At 42.5% G+C, this 27422-nt stretch overlaps 1 protein-coding gene across 1 annotated transcript in view; it reads left to right on the plus strand.

Annotated features, from left to right (window-relative positions):
- LOC311003856 (cadherin-18) overlaps positions 1-13568 on the plus strand; it is a gene marked incomplete at both ends in the record, with an annotated part of 73482 nt that extends 59914 nt beyond the window's left edge. The window contains 2 exons of the mRNA XM_083995751.1: positions 4960-5211; positions 13057-13568. Coding sequence (XP_083851877.1) covers positions 4960-5211; positions 13057-13568 — 764 coding nt within the window. The remainder of the gene's footprint in view (positions 1-4959; positions 5212-13056) is intronic.
- Positions 13569-27422: the final 13854 nt, after the last annotated feature.

Genomic DNA, 27422 nt, shown 5'->3' on the forward strand with positions numbered 1-27422 from the left:
AGACAGGAATGCATTAGTGATGCAAAGAATTATGTAAGTAATACTACTTGCCTATCATGCTAATGCTTTTGGAAAAGTGAAAAAATGAGGCCATTTGCCAGTTAGTGGTTCATACACTGGCTTAACGAACCCAGTGCTAGGGGAATTCCACAGGGTTGTGCCGAATCCTCACACACACACACACACACACACACACACATGCATATGAATGCCCGTCTGGATCTTATGTGATAGATAACCAGACACCAGAAAAGAAGAGAGAAAAAAGAAAATTGCTTGCAAGTGATTTGCAGAATGACACAGGACAGAATGTGCGGGATCATTCTCAGTCAAGCGTGAAATGCTCTTAAAAGCATATTTTCCCTCATTTCCTGCTGGTCACCTGCCTTGCACCGCAGGTAACAGAACATAGTGGGAGCTGTCACAACACAGTTAAACTGTGACTGCGCTAACGTGTGCTGTCTCTCCTCTCATGTGGATGCGGCGGCGGCGGCTGCAGATGGCCCATCTCGCTGCCGCGTTAATCAACAAGCGCACAAGCTCTCCTCCACCCACCTGCGACGAGAGACGGTTTAATGTGAAATTAGCATGGCATAATTGATGCGCGCTTCCTCGTCGTGGTCCGTACAAGGACCCAGCGCCGCAGAGGATCGGCGCTTCAAAGTGTAAAGGCTGTGACGGTGAACACCACGTACACACGGGCTTGTTTGTCTCCCCCCGACTCGGTCCCTGTCTCCGTCCTCTCTGCTCTCCTATTCCATCACACACACACACACACACACACACAGAAACACACACACACTCCTCCTCTATTTACCCCCACTCATCCCTCCCTCCCTCCCTCCCTCTCCTCCTCTCATCTTCCAACTCCCCATCTCTCTTCCCTGTTATTTGCATCTCACACTCTCCCCTCTCTGGAACCCCCCCACCCATCTGCTTGCTGATACGGTGATACCGCGAGTCTGACTTAATAAAGCTTGAAGTACGTGTTGTCATTCCAACTGTCGATCATTATAATTATTCATAGATGGAGTAGAGATTGGAGTGGGAGGCAAGGTCTCAGAGCAGCAGCATGATAGTACAGCGCGGCGGAGGTGGTTTGCTCGTTGGGTGGAAAGGAAAAGGTTGCCTCGTCCATGACTCAGCATTTTCAGCAACTTAAAATATCATGTGCATGTTTCATCTTTAAGGTCCTACTTAGTCAGTCAAGTGAGGCCAGAATTAGTCATCCGGGTACCAGAATCACCCGACCATATAGTTTGAATGAACAGGGATGAATGATCGTGCTCCATAGCAGGCGGTTTGGTTCAAACATACCATTCCTTATTTCAAAATACGACTATGTCAAGGGATAACCAAAATAACCCACTCTCACAAAGCCTGCAGGTACCAGTAAGCACGGCTCGTGTTAGGTCAGGGTACCCACTGGGTCTTAAAAACTTGAAAAGGTCTTAAATTTGATAACTGTAAATTAAGGCCTTGAAAAGGTCTTAAATTTTGTTTACAAGTCTTCAATTTCATTCTCAAATGTCTTATGTTTTCCCTTTCTTGTCTGCATGATACAGCAAAACAACATAACTGTAGTAAACTAACAAAAAAAAACATGGAACGTTGCATTGTAAAATGCTTTTTTTCTCCGACTTTATCGAACTCCGACATGATGTGGCGTTCTAATGCACTGTTTCAACTAGGAGGTCGGAAAATTCCGATTTCTGAGTTTTCTAGAACGCAATATTACTTGGAGAGTGCCCAGTCAGCCGCTGACCCACTGAGTTAGTCGCTCGTGCAACTTCGAGATGGGTGCCGATTTAATCTGTTGTGGCTAAGTGGCTCCAAATATGACTGGGTTCAGGCTGTACCAGGGAATGAGTGGGAGGCTCAGTGCAGTTATTCTGACAGATTATTCTGCTTTATTTCATTCATACATTCATGCATGCCAGAATAGGTGCGAGGTTGGTCTTCAATTTCATTGGATGTGGTCTTAAAAGTCTTGAGTTGAAAAATCATATGGGTAACCTGTAGGTTCTTCCCGTAAACCCCCAGCATGTGAAGTGGTTGTGAGCTTTGCTACGTGTTGTTTAAACTTCTTAGCCGACATGCCTTTTCTTAAAGGAAGTGTTTGACAAATGAAATGCGTGTTAAATCAACTTGTGCCGTCAAATCTGGTGAGACAGAAGGGGATAGGTTGAAATTCTCGAGCATCCTGTTGTGAGCTAGCTTCAGCAGCTAGTCCTCTAACCACAACATGAGATGTTGTAAAGCTGGTTATGAATACAAACCTCTTCAAAGCATTGTGAATAACTCAAGGCCACTGGAAAACTACTTGAGTGTACATTATTGCACAAAGCTGACCACTCACTTAGAGCTGTAAGACAAGGAAACACAGCATAGTTCCAATAAAAAGCAGTAAACTAATGTGTATAGAGTTTGTTGCTATTGCTAGTGCAGTGTCATTAAAGTAGTCGGTTTTCATCAAAATATACAGATATGAAAGTAGAGTAGAATAATACTGTAAATTGCAGTTCAGGGATTGTGATGATCATTGTTGATGTGACAACTGCAGCAAAAGTATAAAATATCAAAATATAGAATAACCATCTTTCAATGCTTCATAATGTCCAGTAGGAACTATCAGAAGAGCATGTGTAACAAATATCATCTTGCGTTCTCCTCAATTGATCGTACACAGGTCGGGAAGGAAGTCAGTGGAACATATTGACTCAGATTGGGTAGGGATTGGTGAGCAGCTGGCCAAGGGATTGTTAATGCCTTTAACGATACCGCTACCATTATTGATTCTGCTTATTGGTCCAAATCTTTAACAATCCTGATCAATCTTCTGTGGCCTGACTCCAGTGCCTCCTCTACAGTCCTCCCTCCCTTAAAGCTAGCTCCATCCAGCTTGCTCCATCTGTCGGTCTTAGGCCTGTACACAGCAGATTGAGGTACAAATTAGTATTATTTATGAAGTAGAACATTTTTGATAGAATTGGAAGGTGTATATTAAAATTGGCATGAATAAGAAATTGTAGAAAAGGTAAAATGAATCAAATCAATAGGAAGTGACACAGAGTTGTGGCTCTGCTGCCTGGTAATTAGCCCAGTCCTCACATTATTATACAATTACTGTAGCTTTGGCTATGTAATGTGGCTGCAGCTGTGTTATTAATTCGACCTGCTGCATCAGGCCCATTCAAACTGGCTCTCCCACAGATTTCATTTTATACATTTTATATATAAAAAGCAATTTAAAACTGTGGCTTAACGAAAAGTTAACATTTTAAATTTAATATTTTTAATATTTAATCAATAGTCAATGTATTTTGCATTTGTTGTGACTAAACCTTGACTGTTAGACTAGATAGTCATTGATAGTCAGGAGGAGTAACATCGCGTCCTTATTTTGTCTGGGCTCATCTCCACAGAGGTTGTTGCTGCTGCTGCTGCTGCTGCCGCTGCCGCTGCAAAGTACGAATTTCATTTTGTGCAAGGGCGTACAGTCTGAACATGTGTCCATGCACCATGCAGTTATCTTTCCCAAGCTGCAGTTTATAAACACCGCTTCCCCCCGCTGGTTTATCAAACATAATAAATAAAGTTGTATTTCACTGTCACTTTTCTCTGGGACAAAGTCACAGAACGACACTGTGAGAGTGGCTGGTGAGCAAGACACAGGCAAACCAAGAGACACACTCCCCCAGCTGGGTCATAGAGACACATGTCAACTTGACCATACTGGTTTTTTTCTGGCATCAAACTCAGGACCTTGTCCAGTCCACTCTCAAAGTGATATTTTGTGACCAGAAGGAGGGTTCCGCTTCATCCTCTCATCACAGTTACAAACACTGACACCTGCTTTGACATGAGGAAGAGGTCGAGGCCTTTGTGCAATTTGTGGACTTGCCCGGCCCTGAAAAACATGCCGCCATCGATAAAAGGAATTGATAAGCTCCGGGGCATGTGATACCGATGGTGCGGACAATTTGGAACCGCTTCAATGAATCTTACTGTAGGTTTTTTGGCCTCCGGCTCAAAACAAACTTCCTTCTCTCTGACAACATGTTATCCAGTCTGAGGTAAAACATAGATAATCTATCTATAGTTCTCCTGATGGTAAAATAAATAAATAAACTAAATTAAACTTGGCAGCTGCAGTTGGCTACAGCAGTATAGAGGACACTGGCACATAGCCTGCATGTTACTTCATGAGAAACACATCAAAATAAAGATGTCCATCCATTGTGACTAGTGTACGTTCATGTTGAAGTATTTAGGCCATCTTTCTATCAATAATGTGTATATGGACTGAATTGGACCTACACAGCTCTGGGTAAAGGCCAGTCAGAGTTCATCACACACTCACAGATCCTGCATTCAGATCACAGGTTAAAGCTCGACTGGGAGTGAGTCCCTGCGTAACAAGCTGTACAATAAACTCATTCTCAACACATTATTTTTTACAAGCACGTACATGTGTCAGAGCTGGGAGTTGATTTGTCTCCTCTTCCTTGCTGAATCACTTTCCTCGGGAGCTTCTCTCTGTTTGCTTTTTCTTTCTCAGTAAAGTCAGCCTTTTTTTGTCTGTTTATCTAATGTCATGTTCCTTTAACAGAGGTGTTTTCGGCTGAGGCCAAGGTGAACTGCTCTTTTGCAGCACATTAAAATAGTTAACGAACACCTTTGGAATTAATTAGCCTTGGCACACGGGGAAGTAGCCGACACACTAAGAAATCTACCGGCTTAAGATACTTTTAAAGAAAAAACACACAATTCACTATGGCAGGAAATGGATTTTTTCCCTGTTTAGCTGACGATTCATACCCTTAATCTAAATGCCTGTCTGTGTAAATACGTAATTGCCGGCTTCAATGAAAGAGCAACGCAATCGAGAGAAAACCATCAATTTGTCTTTTTAGCCGAAGGGTCTAATTTACCCTGAACATTTTTTTCCCATTATAGACAGCACGGCCAGCATCATCGCAAGGCGGCGGCGCTTCAACCATCTGACCCAGGAGCTGTACGAACTGCCCATCGTGGTGTGGGACGGCGGGGAGCCATCGCTGAGCGGAACCAGCACCTTGACCCTGCGGGTGTGCCCGTGCCAGCGCCACGGCAGGATCCGGATGTGCCAAGGCGAGGCCTTCCTCTCCTCGGCGGGTCTCAGCACGGGGGCTTTGATCGCCATCCTGCTGTGCATCGTCATCTTGCTGGGTGAGTTGGGACAGCCACTTGGGGACTGCAGCAGCGGGGGGCGTGGGAGCAGCTGCCCGGGTGGGGGGCGGGGAGCAAATATCCTGAGGGGCTTGGCCAGAAGGAGGTGGACCATAGTGGGAGCAGAGGAAGGGTTTGACAAGGGCAGAGGGGGAGGGGGGATGAATAGACATGCAAGAACACAGGTTGAATTTAGAATGAGGGTAGGAAAGAGTTGGAGGGGCGGCAGTGGAAGAAAAAGACACGGATATGAAGGACAGAGGAGGAGAAGGACAAAGAGAGAGGAGGATGGAGGAGAGGTGAGTCGAGAGAGTACAAAGAGGGGAATTGTATGGGACGGGGAGGTTTGATTCATAGAGGAGGAGAGGGATGAGTAATCCTACTGTAGTCTAGGTGGAGGGGGTGGGGAGATGTTCAAACAGGAGCTCAAAATCCGAAAATCAGATAAAACACCTAAATCACACTTATTGACAAATAGAAATTCAATTCAAATCTTCTCTTACCTCCGCCCTCCTCCTCCTCCGCCTGGCAAGTGCTTGACATTGCATGTTGTGAGTAGAGGAGCAGAGGACAAGCGTGGAGGAACGTGGTGACAGCCAACACAGATACCACTCCTGTTGATTTCATGTGTGACGGATGTGCTCTGCAGCATGAATACAGGAAAAAAAAAAAACAGTCAAGAGATGCAGTGAGAATAAACAGAGCTTACGTCCAGAGCCGCCGCAGAGCCCAGAGCCTCAGTCAATGATGTGCGTGCCGTGTTACCATGGCAACCGGGCCATTGAAGTGGCAGATAATGATTATTTATAAACACACTTGCAAATGTGATATTGTCACTTTGAATTTGGGATATGGACAGTCAGGTTTATGGTCAGATTTAAAAATAAAAAAAAACACATACACAAATGTGAACATGATGTTAGAAGAGGAAGATGTGACACAAATTCTATATCAAATATCAAATCATTAAATTTCCTGTCAGTGTGAGAGGATTCACAGACCCCCCCCCCGCCTTTGCAAACGGAACCGCAGTAGAACACGATTAGACAAACCCGTCTAATAACACGGCTTCACCGTCGCCGCTCTCCCCTCCTCTCCTTTAGCGATTGTCTGTGGACATTAGCGCGTGAAGGTTATGCATATTCATACTGGCTGTCTGCCTCCTCTACGCCTAAGTCTCTGGCTGAGGCGAACAAAAGGCCATCACCGCTGTTTGGGAGCGGAAAGCTTGAGTGAGAGACACACGCTGAATCACTAATCGTCACTACAAGACAAAGTCTAGTTAGGACAGAGGAAGAGAAAGAGGGAGAAAGGGAGAAACAGGAGGGAGAGCCGGGAATTGATCCCCACTACGTACGTTCCTGGTGTTGTAGTGGACTTATAGACGCACGCTGCAGTATCCCCAGGTTGAAATCCCACTGGGGGCTTGTGCTGCGTGTCATGCCTCCCTTCCTCTGTGTGCCGTTTGTATCTCCTTCCTGTATGCTAAGTATCGAACCTCACTGCTTATTAACACCTGGTATTAACACTGCATCCTATCCACAGTCCATGCATTGATAGTTTTCATTATCTGGATTCTTCCGTCACTGCGGTCGGATCTCGGTTCGCAAAAGATGGAGGTGCTTCTAGCAGACTTCAGACTTGTTGCAGGGCCGTGAGGAGAGACAGGTGTTTCTCCTAACAGTATGAACTCACTGTAGGGACTGCATTAACACCTGACTGATACTCAGTCACATTACGATCACAGTGCATTCTGCATGCATGAACACCTCGCCCTAATGTGTCTTCTCGGATAGAGTTTACATGGCAGGGCTGAATGTGCTCATAGATTATGCAAAAAATGATGATCTTGAAAGATCAAAAAGTTTGTTTGATCAAATAGTTCTTGATATAAATGAGGAATGTTTCCTTTACAGGCTGCTACCAACAACCTGTTCTCTATCACGTCTATTTCCTTCCTGCTAAAACCTTGAGATAGTTTAAAGGAATGAATCGTTGACCTGAATGAAAAAGCCCAAGGTTGAGAACAAACTGTGCAAACATGTTAAGCATCAACAAAAGGTCTTAGTAAGGCTGTCATTACACCACATGGTTCAAGTGGCCCAATTTCGATTTTTTCCTCTCAAGTGGTACAGATCAAATCTGTATCGTGTAAATGGGAAGAAAAAAAATGCATGCAATCGGATTTTGTCAGATCGGATTCAAGCCCCCGTCATATGTGGAAATAAATCAGATAATCAGATATCCACCAATGAGTCTGTTGTATAAACAGACAGATCAGATCTTTCCCGGCAATGCATGTCGTACGTCATCAATAATAATTGTAGGCTATTAATTCCCATGCCCATACGTTTCGTTGAACTTCTGTAGCCTGTGATTGACACTAACCCCTGACTGACCTGGACTACCATGGCCAGCTGTGGCCAGCTGTGGTCACTGTCACAGGAAGTACAACGTTTCATTTTCGTGGTGTCCGCGCGTCTGTTTTTTTCTATGCGGATTGAGGGCAAAAGGGAGTGTGAAGGAGAGAGAAACACCAGATTTCACGTTTGCCAACCGGCACAAACTGAAACAAGACGATTAGAAACCAATAGCGGAAAAACAAACAGTCCAAGAGGCTTTGTCCTGTCCTCACTATGTGAGCGACGGAGGATTGGATGGTGACACAACTGTCACTTTCACTGTCAGCTGCACATCTCACAACAGGTCTGCTCCACACAGGCACTTCACTAACTTTATTTTGTAAGGACAGACAAGATGTTCAATTTGTAAACAGTGTTGGATATAGTCTAAACTCTGAGCACCAGACTCACCTTTGTTTATAGGCTTATTGTTATGGAATTATAACGTGACCTAAAAAAATCTCCTGTCTTTAAAAAAGTTCACTATCTTATTTCCTCTTCATCTGGTTGTTTCACGCAAGCAAAGCATGTGTAAATGCAGATATCAGATACTTCTGATAGAACATGTAAATAAGCAGTCAAAAAAAATCAGATATAGGCAACAAATGGGAATTGGGCATCAAGGCTTGTAGTGTAAAGACAGCATAATATGGATAGGAAAAGAGGAGAGTACAGTGGTAAAGCCAGCACTGCAGTGAATATATCACTTACTTATATAGACTTGACTTCCACTTTGAATTCTTGCTGGTCTCTGCTTGTCAACGTGATTTGTTTGTGTCTGATTGTTTTCCGTCTGCCCAATTAATGTCCATGTTTTATCTCTGTGCCCTCTAATGAGCCATCCTAATTAAGCCTGCAGCGAGCCAGAAAGAGGATACAAACTATCTCTGAACTGACTCAGTTGATAAGGTTGGCCTTCAACACATAAAGTAAAAAAAAAAGCATAGAATATTCATAAGTAGATCATTGTTGGTATTCACTCGTGTAGTTTCAAGGGAGGATAGTACAGAATCACAGTAGTTAATTGGCTTTAATGAGGAATTGGATTAAAAATACACAAGCACAAGAAGTGTGTTTCCACTGTCTCTGCTTAATGGAGGATCAACTCAGATGACTGTGGCACCAACACAAAGCAAATACTTGACTGTAATAGCATGTTCATTTGTGCTAATTTGAGGATCTTACTCTGTGTAATAATCCTTAGCAACGACTAAAGGGATGAGGAGGGAAAGGAAACATGGAGCCGTTGGTAGATCTGACTGTAGGTGATGAATGGCATGGCATGACATGGTGATATTTATCAAAAAGAAGAGGTGATGCTTGTGTTTCGTAAACATGAGACAGCAAAACAAGACAATATATTGACTGTTTCGTGTTTTAAATTTTGCTCTCGTAGCCGAGGTGAACCTCAAGAAGTGACAAGCAGCTCATATTTGGATGAGACGCATTATGTTAAGATATGCAAGTCAGTCCTCTCATTAAACAACCCTCAATAGCCGGAGTATAAATGCAGCATAAATGAGTCTTCTGCCATCACTGCTGCAGCGATAGATATCTGTTGACTGGAGTGATGCTCGCTGCTGCTTAAGTGGTGTATTGAGAGACAGTCAGTCCTGAGCTGGCCTTGGTTTGTCATATGAAATGACCTGAATGAACCACTGACAAGGCCTTAATGGGGAGGGTGTATTACAATGCGCCAAGTACACACTGGCAAAAATATACTACAAAATACAAGTCGATGAGGAGCCATGGAGAGTGCAGGTTGGTGTATGAACTGCTGCTATGTGATAAAAAGGAGCATTAAGTTGGTGTCTGGGTAACATTTTTTAGTTTCCATTATATTCAGCGTGTTTTTTACTTAACCACTGAGAGATGGTGAATTGTTAACGGTGGGAGCAAAGAGTCCAAACTCCAAAATATGCACGAGGAAGTAAATATAAAAAAGCAGAAGCTACTTATTTCCTCAGTGATTGACCTGGCTCACCTCACACACACTCACATCCTAGCATTGTGTAATTGGCTGCTTTAAACAAGCAGAGTGATAAACACTGTCCCAAACAAATTGCGTTTTTCACCCTCTCTAACCCGACTAGTTCAGCACCAGTGCACCAGGGGAATTTCTTTGGGTTTTTTTTGTTGTTGCTGCTGTTTATTTTATTTTATTGCATAAATTAATCACATGCAGGTCACCGGGACATTTATATGAAATACAGTCATACTGGCAGCCCTGCCCTTCTTTTTTTTTCAGATAATGCTCCGCCTCTAGAAAATTGTTTTAACTTCAAATGTTTCAGTATTTGGAACAACACACACAAAAGGAGGAAAAATATCAAATCTGGTTCACTCCACACAGAGCTCCAAAAAAGGACGGGACAAAATGATTGGCTCCTTTTCAGAACTGAAAGAACTCATTGGATTTTAACCATGTGATGCTCGTTTCATTAGTAATTGAACACACCCGTGACACGTAACAGGTGCTGGCCATTTTTAAAATCAATCTTGCAGCCAGTTTAAATAGAGGAATGCTCACTCAACCATTGGTTTGTGTGTCTGTGTGAATCACACCGACCATAGAGAAGAGAAAGAAGGCCAAAGAATTGTCTAAAGGGTTTACAAAATAAACCTGTGTAAAAGCATCAAGAGTCTCAGGGCTCCATGATGGAGGTCCACTGATGATTTGTTGCTGCTTTGCTGCTGCTGGTACAGAGCACATTGACTGTGCACATGGCACCATGAGATCTGAAGACTGTGAGTCAGTGTGTTTTGGAGCAAAATGTCCCAGAAGACCTGGGTCGTCCAGCAGGACAATGGCCCATTTCAGAAAGCGCCCAGTAATGGTTTGAATCAAAGCACCAGTGGGTTCTGAGGTGGCAGCAATGAGCCCAGATCTGAAACCCATAGAACACCTGTGGAGAGATCTCAGTCAGCAGTCTGGAGAGGGCACCCTTCAGTTCTGAGAGATCTGACAATGCCAGTTATTTGTTCCTCTGCAACTAAATATAATATGCCAATAATATTTTGGACCATGGCTGTATATGTAGATGTATCAAACTGTGCATAATTACTTTTATAAAATTCTAACTTTTTTTTTTTTCCAAACCATAATGAAACTGTGTTGCTTTTCACATTTTAACCGTTAACAGTCTCCAATTACAACTCAATCAAGGCCTGTGTGATGCCTCAGGGCTGACAGGGAGCTGAGTGACTGGACTAAAGGCTGGTTATCTATAATATTGTCAGGTTAAGTGTTTTTGACATCCGACAAAAAGACAATGAGAAACAGTTGTGAATCAATGGAGACGGTTTTACCTACAATTACTTTGGGCAGTGAAGCAGAGCTGCTGGCTAACAATGTTTTCCTAAAACTGAATTATTGGCTAAGTCAATTATAGAAGTGCCCCATGGCCTCAAGAGTCTGTACGGTCCTGCAACTTATGTTGACCTCCATTTAAGCTGATATCTGAGTCTTAAATCACTCGATGTTTCCCATAAACATTTTTTTATCTTGGTTCATACAATCAGTAGAGTTCAATGATTCTTTCTCCAGCTCCACAGGAAGCGGCGAACCGAGCTGACAGTCTTGGAAAAAGAAAGTAGATTTTTTCTTCCTGTACATTTCCACAAAGGGCATGATGGGAAATAATCTCAAGGGAATCACGCCTTTCAAACGGACCAAAATTCTGTGAGTTATGACTCATTGTCTTCAGATGTGAGCAGGGTCAGACCGTAAAAGTCTGTTCAAAGTCTTCCAGCGGATGCAAGGTATTAGATGTGATCCTGCCCTCTGTGTTGACAGCCTTTCTCTCTGATGTCAATCTGATGATCCACTGTGATGAGGCCACAAACTGTTTTTACCCTTAAGGGGGCGAATATGTCCTACGTCCATTAAAAAAAGCCCGATGTCATGTTCTGAAGTGGCTTTAGATTCACTTATCCACTTATTCAGTGCCATCACATTCTGAATGGGATTATACACACTTGGCCATGTGAACTGAAGGAGTAAAGGCTCTATGTGTTGTGACTAAACAACACGGCTTTAGTCTAGGTCGACTTTGAGGCTTAGATCTTGTCTTTGAAAGGAAACCGCTATAAAGTCTGTTTACTGCACCACAGTGTGTGCTCCATTAAGGATTTCTGGGGTAGATACAGTAGATCAGCCAAATGCATCGTTGCATCCTTGACTTTATGAAAGCTGAAACCTCCACTTCCTCTTAATCCACCACCAACTTCCCGTCTCTATCAAACCCTCACCTCAAAGGTGTTATCAGGTGCCTCGTCCCAGGAGGCTGATCTAACGGTAACGTGCTGTTGTTTAGATAAAGATAGGATGTAACAGTTTGAGGTATGATGTTGAGAAACTTAGGATGTAACAGTTTGAGGTATGATGTTGAGAAACTTTTATATCACCTTCTTTTTTAGTGTGTCTTTGATTCTTTGTTTTTTTCCCATGCCGCTAACATTCGGGGCACTTTCATTAAGAAGCAAAGCGCCGTCTCTGCAGGGACGCTGATCTGTCTCGCTCTCCTTGCTGATGCCATAATGAACTCCTCTTAGATATCCGCCATTTTATTAAGTGGAAGTTAGTGTTAACATCTCGCAGAGGTCACCATCAGCCCAAAGAGGCACAGCTCTCATTAGCTGTAGAAACAAGATCCAAAGCTGTAGAGTGTCATCAAATATGACTTTGCTGCATTAAGAGTTGGGGGAGGTGTGATGTTTGAGGCTGTGAGCTGCTCATCAACACAGACGACCAGACATTCTTTTGCAACATCACGCTGTATTTCCACTGAAAAGGCTCATTCTCTCCAGCCTAAAAGCAGATAAATGATTACAGGAGCCGCATGCACCTCCATACGCTTCCTTATTTGATGTATTGCATTTTGGCTGGTTGTGAGTCTCCACAGATGACGCTAATGTGTGCATTGTCACCCTCCCAACAGCTTGCGTTCAAAGACTCATCACAGCCTCTGCGCTAATGTCAGCTAATGTGATTATTGATTTACAACTCCTCGACGCTTGGCCAGTTTTAGTGTCCTGATGGAAAATCGGATAAATATGCACACGAAATTGGCTGGTGTTGATTTGGTTTGCTGTTTACGAACCACGGCATGTTCGTCTGTCATGAGCTATGAATTAAAGAACAACAACAGGCACACACAGAGATTAGTATTAGCATAAAAGAAATGGCTGAGCGTTGTAACCACATCAAGCTGTTCCATTATGTGATGTTCTGCTAAGCGCTTTGTTAATTTAATTGTTGAAAAAAGCAATTTTCCTTTGTCTGCAGCAGCTAAATATTATTTTTTCAGAATTGCATTTGGAAAATAACTTCATAATAAATAAATCTTTATGTATACTGTTGTTGCATGAAGTTTTAATTTTCTCATTCTGTGGAATTATCCTCGGATATCTAACCGGTGCTGGTTCTTCATTTGTCTTGCAGCCATCGTGGTTCTCTTCATCACACTGAGGCGGAGCAAGAAGCAGCCCCTCATCATCTCCGAGGAGGACATCCGAGAGAACGTGGTCACCTACGACGACGAGGGCGGAGGCGAGGAGGACACGGAGGCCTTCGACATCATCGCCCTGCGCAACCCCGCCGCCGCCGAGGAGCTCAAGTTCCGGCGGGACATCCGCCCGGAGGCGAGGCAGCACTGCATCCCGCCGCCGCCGCGCAGCCACCGGACCCCGTCGGTGGAGCTGGACGACGTGGATGTGCATGAGTTTATCAAGCAGAGATTGGTCGAGGCCGACATGGACACCAGCGTGCCGCCGTACGACTCCCTCCAGACCTACGCTTACGAGGGTCAGGGCTCACCCACAGGATCCATCAGTCCTTTAGACTCTCCCGGCACGCATTCGGAGCAGGATTATAACTACCTGGATGACTGGGGGCCCGAGTTCCAGAAACTGGCAGAAATCTACGGAGAGGCAGAGTCGGATGTGACAACCTAGTCTGTGATTTTACCCGTGTTCAAACCAAATCTGTTTGAAACCTGTTTTTCAAAATTTTCAGTGAACGATATAAAAAAACAGAGATGCTTTCAAACTGGTCTGGTGGTTTTCAACTTCTGTTGTTGAACTAAAAACACTGCTCTATTTTTGTTTTTTTTCCCTTTTGTTTCCTATTTTTTTTTCAGTTTGTCGCTTTGGATCATTGGTCGTTCATCTGGAAGTATTAAATCAGATTTTAAGGTGGAAGCACAACAATATGGGGGAAAAGGAAAATGGTATTTTCCTTGGTGTATATTTTTTATTGCTCAATAAAGTCCTGAAATCCATATGAGTGGATATGTGAAGAAAAAAAATTGTACACTTGTCTTCTTCCTCCAAGAACGGATCTGCAGCACTGCATGCAGCTCAGAGAGTCATGGTGGGAGGCATTACCAAAGGTTCATGATTCACCAGGCAGAGGATGACACTGAGCCAGCCATACGCACAGTAATGACACCTCCAGTCAACGTTTTGTGTCATTTATTCTATCTCGCCATTATATTTCAGACAGTCATTGAAAGCAGCCACATATGGAAATGTGTGTGAACGTCTGTGATGTTAATTGCAGAGAGGTGACTTAATACAGAACGATGTACCGAGTACGACTTCAAGCGGATAGTGTTATCACAACTGGCATTTGAAATAACGTCAGACTCAGCGAACCGTGAGTGTGATTGACTTTTTCTCAAAGCTAAAACCTGTGAACCCGTTAAGATGCTAAACTTTCCGCTTCTACACAAATGCAGCAGACTGTGAATGTTATTCTAGAGCCACAAAACCCAAAAGAAGGAAGGGGGGAAAAAAATTCAACCTTGCCATCCCGGCCTTTCCCCAGGGTCTCCTCATGGTCAATTTTCCAATTTATTAGGACTTTGAGAACCCCTTCTATAGGAGCTGGTCTCTGCCTTGGCTCATTAATTTACTTGTGCGTGACACATTTTGCAAATAAGCCGTGTTAGAAGACGGTCTGCAGTTTTGCAGATGGTGCACAAGAACTTCAAAGTTCTGTCCTAAATTCAGTAGTTCATGCTATGGAGAGATGACGACCATCAGAGCATTCTGTAGTGTAGTTACTAGTGTCCTTTGATCCAACACAGACAGGTGTTACATCACAGGTGTTAAGATCTCAGAGCACTGAAAGACTTAAAGGCCTTAATGCACACAAAAATGGAAAAACATGATATTAAACTTATTTGTGGTTTTAGGCATTGGAAATCATCTCAATGTAATTTTCTTCTCACTCAGGCTTCTCTCTGGAGCTCTTTAACAACAGGTCAGTGAGCCAATCAGAGGAGAGGACCAGCTCTTCTCCTCTGACTGACTAACTGTTGTCTGGGTGATCAAAAAATAAATAAAGAAGATTTCAGGTGTACATTCAGAGAAACCAAAACCTGCAAGGCTGGATGTTTGGTCGAGGAGGGTGGGGCTTGGGAGTGGTTACTGCTTCACTGTGACATCATAAAGTTACAGAAGCCCTGACAGCTGGTTTTAAGGTTCAGTTTCTGAACACAGGCTGTGAGTATTTCTCTGTGGACTGAGGCTTTGACACTTTCACAGTGTTAATATAGAACCTAGGCCTGTTATCATATGCTATAATCAAAGAGGACAAAGAAATCTCACTGGATACAATATGGCACCTTTAAATATTTTCATATGCATATGGTATTATTTTTTTCTTACCAAAGCTAATTTTTTTTTTGCCCACCTGTACTACCAGGTGGGTGCGGCCCACAGGTCCACACCACCTGTAGGTTGGTACAAAAAGAAGATCACTAATTCTAAGTTGGATTATATTTTGGTCTTTTTTCCCCAACAATGTTTAGTTATAAAGATTCAAGTCTGCTGCAGGAAAAAAGATTAATTGTCACATTTAATTTCCTCTCAGGATAATAGCAAAGCCTTGTTCTGCTTTAGAAAGAATCATGTGATGTGTCCCATTCAAAGTGACACCAGTGACATCTTTATGATACTTTAGATGATACTAAATGGGGAAAAATTACATCCATTAGCACACAAAGGAATCGCCTCACATTTATCACTTAATGTCGAACAGACAAGAAAACTAAACTTCAAAGTGGTGTCGTTTGGAGAGCTGGGAGTTAAAGTCGCCGGCTCGCCCTCCCAAAAGGTACCATTTGCTTTCATTTTGTGCCATCAAGCACTTTGTCAAAACGGGGTCATGTCTGGAAAGTTCAATAGCTGCCACAATTGGTGAGTGTCTCATTCTTTTCTCTCTTTTTTTGCCACCAAGTTCTTCTGCGTAATGATGATGACGGGAAACAAAAAAAAAGAAAAGAAAAAAAGAACTCTAGCGCTATCTTCAGAACTCACTTTTACATGTTGATTAGTTCTCTCCCTCTCTCTCCAACTTCCGTCCTCATGCTCGTGTTGGTGTTGGTTCAGAAACGCTGACGAGACGAAGGGAGGATGATGAATATTTTACTCGCTCCACTCCTACCTCCTGATATCACCACCGTCTCCCCACCATAACAATCCCATGTCTCATTTTTCTCCCTCCTTTCCATACTCATTAATTCCCTCTGCTCGTAGAATGATTGTGCTTTTTTGTCTTTTCCACAGTTGGATTGAAAGAAAGGATTTTTTTTTCTCAATGTTTGTGATGAGGCCAAGGGCTTTACCCACAGCAAAGGTCATACATTTAGCCGATGGCAGCGCAGACACTGCCAGGACTGACGTTCAGTGGCTATTTTTCTGGTTATGTTTCTATCGGAGCCTTTTGTGTTCGAATTGAATTTGATTATCAGATGAAAGCAGCAGCTGTCACTCAAACTCGCAGAATCTATTGTCCTCCCTCCCTTTCATCCATCATTTCTTTTCCCACAGAATCATTGCGTCGCTATGGTTGCCAGAGGAAAAACAACGCACAAAACTGCAACCTTCCTGAAGACTCCCAGTCTCCTGAAGCGTCAAATATTTCTTTCCTCAGGCAACAAACGTACCAGTACCTGCCCTGAAGGCCTGTCTTTGTAAACAAGTCAAAAACAGGTCATTTTAAGGTAGTTTTGGGATGGGGAAAAAAAAGAGGAGACAGTTCTCTGGAAGATGGATAGACTGGTTACCTCTGTGCACAAAGAGAGGGCTACAAATGGTGAAATTGTCTGTGAGCCAGAAAATACAGACCAGCAATTATTCTGTTTCTGTGACCTGGATTGTGTATTTGTTATGGGAATCCTGAGGGAATCTTTCAGGTGCCATGGAGACAGAAAAACTCATTTGTACATTTGTTTCAGTGACATAATTAAGATTAAAGAGGAGAATCCCCTAATTTTAATCACTGTAATAAATTTACTCATTAGGGGCAATAAACACAGTAATTTCCTCTGTGGAGGAGCTTTTTTGCCTGTTCCCTAACCCAGAGGTGTAGAGGCCAAAGTTAAAAAGAGGTATTAGAAGAGATGCATCATGGGAACTTTAGCATATGGTATGTATTGTCAAAAAAATCATACTCCCTGCGCTCTCAGTGCCACATCTTTGCAGCATCCCTTTAATTTATAATGCAGAATTCAAGTGTTCTACAAATTGATTGGCTGAGAGAAATTAATTCAGATCATTTGTCAGACATCAATAGTAAATCTCTGGTTGATGACGTCCAGCCCAGACCTTTGACCCAGCCTCCTCTCAGTCTGAGTCACTCTCCGCTGTAACACCCCTCCCTGCAGGTGTTGGGTCCTCTGGGAAGTAGGAGGCCCCGGTGTGGACCGACTACACACTGCAGAGATTATACATCACATCTGGACTGGGAACGCCTCAGCATCCCCCAGGAGGAGCTGGGAAACGTTGCTGAGGAGAAGAACACACTGCAACACTGACTCTGGATAAGCAGCAGAAAATGGAAAGATGGAGTCTCTAGTTCAAGCTTCTGAAATGATACTTTTTCAAATTGGCTTGTAACATCTCAAACAAAGTATGTTTGGATTTTGGACAGTTCCTGTATATACTTTTTACTGCTGGAGGTCTTTAATGAGCATCTCAACTAACAGACTTAGAGATAATTGAAGTATTATCAGCATAAATTGTGTATTTTAATTATTTATTTACATTACAGCATGTATACAGATTTTGCAGTGAGAAATTTAAAACTGAAAGTTAAGTAGCTTTATATTCCATCCAGTCCATCCAGCAGTGTTTAATGATGATGTGAACACACTGAAGCTCATCATTTTCAAACCCCGACACAAAGTGACTTTTGTCCAGTTAATGGTGTTCAAGCCAGTAAACATCTCTGGAGCAGAAAATCATTTCGCTCCCTCTAAATGATTTAGTTGCGTGATTAACCAGTTTTACTGTGTGTAATTAAGGATCCTATTAGAATTACAGACATGGCGCTTGACCCTTGATGGATACTGTAGTCTGCACCCTATACCCTGCAGTATGTCCACACCAGACTAATGACATGAAATCAACATCATTCCTCTGAGTTGATGCAGTGCCGCTCTATTGTACACAACGTGTTCTCTTATCACTTCTATGGACGTGCAATTTGTGTAGAGGATAAATCCTGTGGAGGGTAACGCTTTTTAAAGGATGGAGGGGATTTTTTTTTTTTTTTTTTTCTTAAATCCATGACAGGAAAAACTAATTAGTTACTTGTTAGGTAATTACACATACATGACAGTTACAAGAACAAGTTTCAGCTGAGGAATGTTAATTAATTAAAAAAGTGGCGTATAGTTTCGGAAAGACTGCCAAATTGTGCTTTTGTACAAAAAAAAAAAAAAAAAAGGAAATGAATGCGAAGATAAGTGTAAGACACCGAGAGGTTTACATGGATTAAACCGTCACTCCCTGAATAAAGATTTCTTCTTCATAGAGCCACAATCTATCAAAGCTGGGCCCATATGTTCCCTAGATAAGGCAGGGGTAATATCTCACAGGCCGTATGAGGATATGTTGGGGAGTGGGGAGTGGGGAGTGGGGGGGTGGGTGGCTCCCGAGGTTTTATCTTTTGTCAGAAGAAGCAGAATGGATTATCTTTGAAAATACTAGTCCTATTGCGAGTGGTGATGGTTCTCATGATGTTTTATTGTCTCCTTCACCCTTAACACCCTCATATCTGGAGGAAGAGCAGCCATGCATCATACAGTAGAGTTTGTTTACCCAGTGTGTTTGCTTACCAAAACAGATTTAATTGCACTTTGCATATCAGGTCAAGGATGGATGTGCATTTATGTTTGTGTGTTTGACTGCCTGAGATGTAAGGTGTGTGTATGTAGGGTGATTTTTTTTTTTCACATATTTTTTCCCCTTCTCTCTCAGCTGGTTGTGTAAGCTAAGACCTCAGGGCCAGCCGAGCCAGTTGGTGCTACTTTTCATACTGTTTGAGGTCAGAGGCTTCTAAGAAGGTTTGAAGCTTTCACATAGAGTCTGATTTAATGGAGGGCGGCTTTGCATATTATAAATGTTCATGACTCTGGAGTATGTGAAGGTGAATTGGAAATAAAAGATCAAAGAGACTAAAAATCCTTTCAAATTCAAGCTTGCGATCATTAAAGTTGTTTTACCCAAAAGTTTGCAGGTTTGTTTGCTCTTAAGAGAAAAAAAAAGCACTTTGTGAAAGTTGGAATTTCAACTTGAAGATGCAAAATGACTTGTGAGTGTCACATCTTTCTCCACTGATGTTTATGACAGTTGAGAGGCCATTATGGGAAAACGTTATGCTTGTGAGTTCAGGCTTTGAAAATGAGCATGTTTAGAGAACACAATTACATAATTCAGTTTTTTGGGGAAGCTTTCACTGCTCTCACGAAAAAAAAAAAGAAGCAAGGGAAATAAGGCTGCGCAGTTGTTGATAAGCATTTGTCTCCCTGACATTTCACCTCGGCAGCAACGCATCGTTTCCAGTGACATTAGAGAATAAACAATGAGGAAGTTTTTAAAAGAAATCGTAGTTCAAAACAGCACCATCAGTGAGAGGGCTGACCTACATAGCCTGAGAAGTTCTGCAGAGGCGGAGTGGGGACAGGCTGCTGCTGCTTCCTTTCTTCAGCCTGTGACGGAAATAAAAGCTAAATCATGAAACTGAAACATCTCCTTGAATATGAGATGCATTCAAATGCTCACGGAATTAATTGCAAATTCTCTGATTTGAAATGTAATGCAGTGGGTTTGTTGGCTAGAATCGGATTATTACATTTCCTTATGACTGTTATGTTTCCCCAGTTCATGTTTGGAAGATTGAGGAACAATGCAGATTCCCTGGTGGAGCGAGTTTGTATTTGATATAGTACCAGTAGAGACAGACAGCGATTCCACAGGGGGAGTGTGGGGATGACATGCAGACATGCAGTAAAACAGTCTGGCTGTCATGGAGTTGAAACAGAGACTCACTGCTCAGGCTATTTGAGTGCATGTGGTTTGTACAACCACAAAGTCCTTGGAGCTGAACAACCATTTTTACCCCTCTGATGCAATCCATAGACTTTCAAACCTGGACCACTGCAGCTAGAATTAAGCCTCTATGATACGTGCTCTACATGGTGAGCCAACAGATCGCCACAGACACTCCTGCATTATCATGTATTTTGAATAATTGTAACCACAATGGACATGCCATTGTACCAAGAGTGGCGTACTGACATTGTTCTTACTGTTATCACATCTCAATCTCATTTGAAATCTAGCATGGGTCAAGGGAAGTGTATTCACCTGTCTCTATATGCAGTTGTATAGACCTCAAACCAATCAGAGCAATGATCCAGGTGCAGAGCAATGGAAATCGTGTCAACAAATGTGGTTGCTGTAGTTTTGCAGTAGTGATGGCTATCTAATAATGGAGTTTAAGGACTTTTGCCAGTTTTGCAAAGAAAACATGAGATCGGTTTGTGTCTACAGCCACTCCACCAACATTCAGTAGCTGCTCTTGGCGGCCGCCATGTTGCATGTAAACAAAAGCTGCTAGACATTAGGCACTTTCACTGTCGTCATGCGTTGAGCCTGCCTGTGTTTGTGATTGCTTAAATAGGTTTAGACATGAAAACTACTTGGTTATATTTTGGAAAAAGAAATATAAATATCTAAAAATATATCTTTAGCTAAACATAAGTAGCCTAATTCCTTAACAATTGACAATCATTGTTGTCATGGCTACTATTTTGATGTGGTTGATTTTATTGAACTGACACATAGGCCTACTTATGACACTAGATGTCACCCATCAATGACATGAAAATAAAATTATGGTAGGCCTATACAATAACGACCTGCGGGCTGAAGCCATAGCACTCTGATGAAAGCATGCAGCCAAAAGCGCCTGGTGAAAAAGGCTACAGAGGAGTTGTATTTTAAAGTTCAGTGACTTTACATCGAGGCTCACAGTTATTATAGTCTGGCAGCACTTGAGCAAGTGGTTTAGTTTCTAGGTTTCCAGACCTCTCTCCTCTTTATTCTTGACTCTGTACATTCATGAACGGTGCTCATAAAGCCTTGTGGTTAGAGAAAATCTTTTCACACTGATGTGTCTTCACTTCAATTTAATCCGCCCACGGCAAATATGCTTCAGTTTGGTCTTCTCCAGTCTTCGCATTATCTCAGTGTAACATACACAGGTTCATGCTAAATCACTGCTCAGACGCTGACAAGTATCTACACCAGTTTACCAGCTTGTTAAACATTGTTAGTTTGGTGATTAACAAGAAAATTATGCAAATCAGTCCCCTTAGACACTCAGTGCATCAGATGCTGCTTTAGTGAAGTTGACAGACATGTCCTGTTGGAAAATGAGTCTTATTCACACAACTTTACCCAACAGAGGACACAGGAGAATGCATGGTAATTCTGTTTGGAGTGAGGGCTGATTCTATGCAACTACTGAATAAAAAACAAACCAAAAAAAAGAAGAATCCCCCTCCATCTTTGAGTTTTTACCAACATCAGGTTTTTCATGCTCTAATTCATTCCCAGGGTGGATGTCTCCTCACATGAGCTCTCCAGCTGAAATTGGAAAGTTCAAACTTTGATTCACCTCTTTTGTCTTTCAGTCCTCGGTGAAAGTTCTGCGGTGCTTTGTCACTTTGCAAAGTTCTGCCTTCCTGTTGAGGCTGCAGTTTTGTTTTTCCAATGTTATTTTTGTACCACCTGGAGTATGATGTGTTTGCTTCAGTTGGATTATGCTGGATGCAAATGCTGCTGCAGACGCAAGGCTCTTGGTCCCTGTTGCGTTAGTCTTCTCATTCTACCCGTGCAATATTAATTTCCACTCCATACATGCAGGCATTAAAGATTAACGATCATCAAGGTGCTCTAGAATCTAATCAGATCCGAGACAAATATTGTTCTTGAGTTACTTCGTGAGTTTATCATCTTCCGATGTTGGATCTGAAAACTGCAAATTTGTGAGTGATGGCAGCTGCGAGCAATTTTCACAGCTCTTCGCTAATAAGAGTGTGGTGATACCTTCCCCACTGTCAACAAGCACCATAAACAAAACAAATGATAACTGTGGGTGCATTACGAACATTAACAATCCATCTCGGTGCTCTGCTACTCCCCACTGTTCTGACAGGCGGAAATCACAACAGCTTAAATGATTAAGAGTGAAATAAACCACATGCACTGCACACATGGAATCACTAATGTATTTGAACATTATTCCCAGTGCCCAGCATGCTTTGCTGCACTGATTTCAAATGAAGTGTGTTTTTAACTTGATAACTTTGGCCTCTTGTGGGTTTCAAAGTAGAGCGGTGCACCGTCAGCACAGTGTGACTGAGTCCTGGTCTGATCAGTGTTCATTGGTTTAATTCAATCAAACATCTCCAATGGGAAATTCCCACTCGATACCTAAGAACACATATGACGACGATTCCCCCCTACTCCTCAAAAGCTATATCTGGTGGAATTTTAATTTGACATGCATTTGCATGTGTTATCTGACAACACTCGAAGGTTTTTCATAGATGTTTTGAAGCCTGTGGTTCAATCAGGAATTATTAATTTGAAGGAATGAATTACTAATTTGTGCACAGACATGATCAAAAAAAATGTTACCTTGAATACCTGCTGGGCTCCACATTCCTCTGGCCCACTGCACAGGTGGGGGCTCACCAGGATGTCACTATTTTGCAATTAGAAAGAACTCCTATTAATGTTTAAAGGACACATTTCTGCATTCAAAACACACGGTTTAAATAAAGGAATGCCTGCTGGTTTTAGTTGTCAATGATGTTTTCTACATACAAAACCAAACTTTAAAAGCAAAGTCAGATTAAAGTCAAAGAAAAAAAACGACGTTTCAGATCTTGCAAGTAGCCTAGTAACAGGGGTTTTACTGCCCAGGAACAGGGCCACACAAGCATAATGTTCTTATTGGCTAGCAGCTAATGGCTAGCTACAGCAGATTATGATGAACCTAGTGTTTGCCCTTGCTATGAGCTAGTGTTAGCTTTAACAACTGTTACTCTAACAGAGTTGCAAATTCCCTGTTACCAGAGATGGAAATCAAAGCTGATGTTAGCTCTTGTTTCTGTGATCCAGAGGTTGAGAGATTGAAAGCTCCAGCCATTCCTGATCCACCTCTATTGAATGCACCTGCACTCGTTTCACAGCTGCAGTTGATCAGCCTGGCTGGGTTATAAAAGCAGGTTTGTTTCAGCAGCTCAGATGTGTGAGTGACACCAGGGAGTGAACACCATCAGTTGGCTTTCTTGGTTTTGTGTTGGTTGTGTTTGGAGTGGAGTGTGTGTGGTATTTCATTTGTGAATATAAGTTTTCTAAACAGAAATCCCTCCTCCCAGTGACTCTTTTGTTTTTGGGTCCCTTGAGATCACTGTCTTTTTTTCCCCTGACGTTGGTAGGCTAATCAACTGCCCTCATCTCATCACTTCCTAATAGTGACCTGAGGACACTAGCGTCTTGCCTCATAAATGCAATGTTGACTCTTAATATTTTTTAGCTGTTAACTCATTGAGTGCCGCGCTCCTTTCCATAGTTTTAGTCAAGTGTACCGGCAATTTAGACCATTTTTGACTTTTTATGTAGAGCCATAGTGTATTCTATATTATTGCCACCAACACATACTGTAGCTCAATTGAAAGGTTTAACTTTATGCTTCAAATGACCACAAACCGTTTGTTTCTACGTGCCTCTGTTCCTGAGAAAAGTCAAGCTAAACATGGCTGGGTTTCACCAAAATCCCTCCTTTTTTTCTAGAAAAGGAGATAGAGCGTCTTTTATGAAAGGTGCGCTGTTTGTGTCTGTCGCTCTTCTGACACTCGCATTTCTGGATCAAAGGGCTCGTATAAGATAAATATATACAACAGTTGTTGTTCTATTCACAAAACCACCATCGGGGGCGGGGGGGGGCGCCACTAAACAGCAATAACACAGACGCACCGTGCCGTGTCACAGCCTCTCGCCGCGGAACGTGAGGGTCTGTCGGCCACAGCGGCTCCGGAACACCGGTCCCGCCGGTGGTCGCGGTCCTTCTGTGGTACGGGTCGGTGGTGCCGGTCTGCTTTGACCCAGAGACCATCAGATTTTACCGCGGGAGGACTTTGGGGAGGACACGGTGTTGCTCGAGATGAAGACCGGGCGGGACAGGCGGCTGAGAGCTTCCTGTTTCTGCTCGGAGCAGCTCGAGCAGCAGCGCAGGTGAGAGCAGAGCAGCTGCGCTGCATCTGCATGCAGAACTCCGTTTGCAGAAGCTGAGTTATGATAAAAACTTCCACATCATGAGCTGTCATGTGACTTTGATCGTCATCTATTTCAGTTCTCCTCGTCGTAGAGTCCCCAAATTTACATATAATGTGTATTAAAGTGTCTATTTTCATAATTAAAAAAAAAAGCAAAAAACGAAAAATTTCGTTTTTGGCACTCAACGCATGGGAACGAAAAACGAGAAATTACTTGGTTGGCACTCAATGAGTTAATGCTATCCAAGCCTACAAAAGGCTCTTTAAGGATAACCAAATGTGTGAACTTATTTGATTTACAATGAGATATTTGTAAAGCTTTTTTAAATATATATTTTGAAAGCTTAATTTTTCTTTTTTAGCAATGTTCCATTTTCATACAATTTTCTGCCACATGCTTGTGTTCTAAACTTGTAAAAAATTTAAAGGAGCCCCTTTCTTTAATGTACCTTGCAAAGTTCACCGCTGTAAACTGCATGGTGACACAAACTGTTGCCAATTAATTTTTATTTTTAGTACAATGACTTCAGTCCAGCACAATAATTTCCTCTACTCTTCCTCTTTATCCCAAAACCCACAGGTATTCTCCTCAGTGTTTGTTTTACTCATACCAAGTGTTTAGTGTATATTTATAGGGTGTTAACTAATTAAGGAGGGTCAAAGCTGAACAAGCCCCAACAGCTGAGCTACAAGAAAGGATGCATTACACACGTGTTAGGAAGCACTGGGGAGATCCTCTTTCAGTGTCAACTGCAAATGAGCTACACCGCAAGAGCACAGCAGCTGATGGCAAATAGCATTGAACTCTGCTTGTGACTGTGAATGAAAGGAAGGAAAAGAAGCTGCTCGAAGGAAGTCCTCCTTGAATTCTAGCCTAGTTGGAATATGAAAAATAAAAAAGGTTTGATCGTCAGCCCATTTATCTCCAGCGAGAGAGGCGGGGATGGCACCGTCTCCCGTGTTCATCATTGACAGGTTTGCTTGGGATGCCAGGTGTACTCATTTGTCTTTGAAATAATTGGAAATTAAGAGGATAATGAGGTCTTTGGGGAGATACCGATGAGCGTTTCTGACATTCATCTGAATGAGGGACAGAATATATAAACCACTTTGATTTGCCTTCACAAGAGACAAAAGCAGCTCAAGCTGACGCATGTGAAAGGAGGGCACTGCGGCATTTCAGTTTTGATAACATTTATACATGATAACAGATACTAATGGTCAAGCATTAAAGCACACTGTAATGTTGCATGTGAAGGGAGCATTTTGTCTTAGTTTCCAGGTTTTAAAAACAAAGCTTGTTAAAAAATATGAGCTTCCACATCAAAAATTGAGAGACTTTATTTTTTTATTGTTGAAGGAAAGGCTTGTGAAACATTCCCACTCCTGCTGCTGCTTCTCTGTCCTAGCAGCTATTTAAACGTTAATTGTGTTCACCTCGTGTCCCAGGAGCAAATCAGTCACTGATAAGAGAGAGGCTATATAAACCGGAGACCCCTGAGCCCTGAGCACTATCATTATGAGAGGAAACACACCAAGCGCCTCGTGCTGAATGGAGCCACCAGCTTCCCCCATTCATTTTCCATGAGGGGTAGCGAATCCCTTGGAGTAGTTTTGATGAGATGGGTTCCGTGATAGATCTAGATATCACAAATGAATGAAGTTTGATGTGAATGGGAAAAGTCAGCAAGGTTACTGAGACCTGTTTAATATTTATCGTAAATAATCATAAATTGAAGCATATTAGCTCCTACACTGATCTGATGTGACAGCATTATTTTTCTGCACACTGACAGCTGAATGTAGAAGGGGCTGGCTTGGTTTTTTTTGTTTTTTTACTGTAATGCCACATTGATGGTGGAGATGAGAGTGGTTCCTGATGCATTGCAGAAGGGCTCTATGGGTTCTTGATCTTGACTGACCGGCTCAGCAAAGGGCATAAGATCTCACAACATGACAGTTTAAAAGCTTGTTGTCATGTATAAAATTATGAAATATTAAAACCAAGGAAAGTCTTGATGGCTTTAGGGCGCATATTGAGGCATCACTCATAAGAACAAAGAAGGCGAGTCACAGTCTGAAGTCTGTGTCCTACTTGCAGGGGTTAGGAGAGGACGGTCTAGTCGGCAGATCTTAATGTGTCATGCTGTGGACAAGTTTGTCACACACACTTGTCAGGGAGTCCAACTCTGCCTTCAGACAACAGCTCATCAGGTGAACCCTGGGCCTGCTGTGCAGATAGGAGAGCGGGCACATTCAGTCCCACTTGCATTCAATCAACACCTGAAGCAACCTGGGAAAACGCACATTCCCTAACACACAAACAACCATGGTAAATCAGTGGATGCAAGTTCAGTGTGAAGGTAACAATTGCGATCTTTATCCTATACTCTACGACTTCAGAGTTGTTGCAGTGTTAACTTGGTGATGAAAAGGTTAGAAATAGAAGTCTGAATTTCACTGGGGATATACTGGAGCAACCACTGTTAAATGAGATTGCAAATAATTCAATATTTCAAATTTTATTTCAAGTTAGCGGGCCGTCCCCGCACAGCTATGCAGCGTTTGCTTCACTCTGGTGCACGCTGCTAACTTGAAAGTAGGAAAGGAAGGGGAGAATAAAACACACATGAGAGAATAAATTATTTGATTTCTGAGAGTGTTTTTGATGCTGATTTCACAGCGGGCATTTTTGACTTGTCATAGCGGCAATATCACAGGTGGAACTAATCAAATTAATGATCCCACCGCTCCACTTTGAGCGTCCTGGTAAGATGTGTCACTGAGCGAGAGAGTGCAACAGTGGGGCACTGGAACTGTAATGCCTAAACAAAATGCAACCATCCATTAATGGCTTTAATTACACCTGAGCTTTCACTGCGCCGTGTCAGAAATATCTGTCTGTGGAAAAGGCCTATTGTCTCGACAATTAAATGCTTCAGAGACTCCGGAGCATCCAGGTGCAAGGAAATTAAACTATGGATGATTGTGAAAAGTCCTGGAAGATCATGGGGAGAAGAAAAACGGCTTTGGAAACAGTTTTGGTTTTCTTTGCAAACGTATATTGACAATAAAAAAGATGAAAGTCTCTTCTGATTGGCTAAAGATGTAGCAGATTTCAGGTTAACGCCAAATCCACCATCCTGCCAAATCCTGCATGGCTGGA

The sequence above is a fragment of the Trachurus trachurus genome (assembly GCF_905171665.1).
Source record: "Trachurus trachurus genome assembly, chromosome: 20".
Taxonomy (NCBI): domain Eukaryota; kingdom Metazoa; phylum Chordata; class Actinopteri; order Carangiformes; family Carangidae; genus Trachurus; species Trachurus trachurus.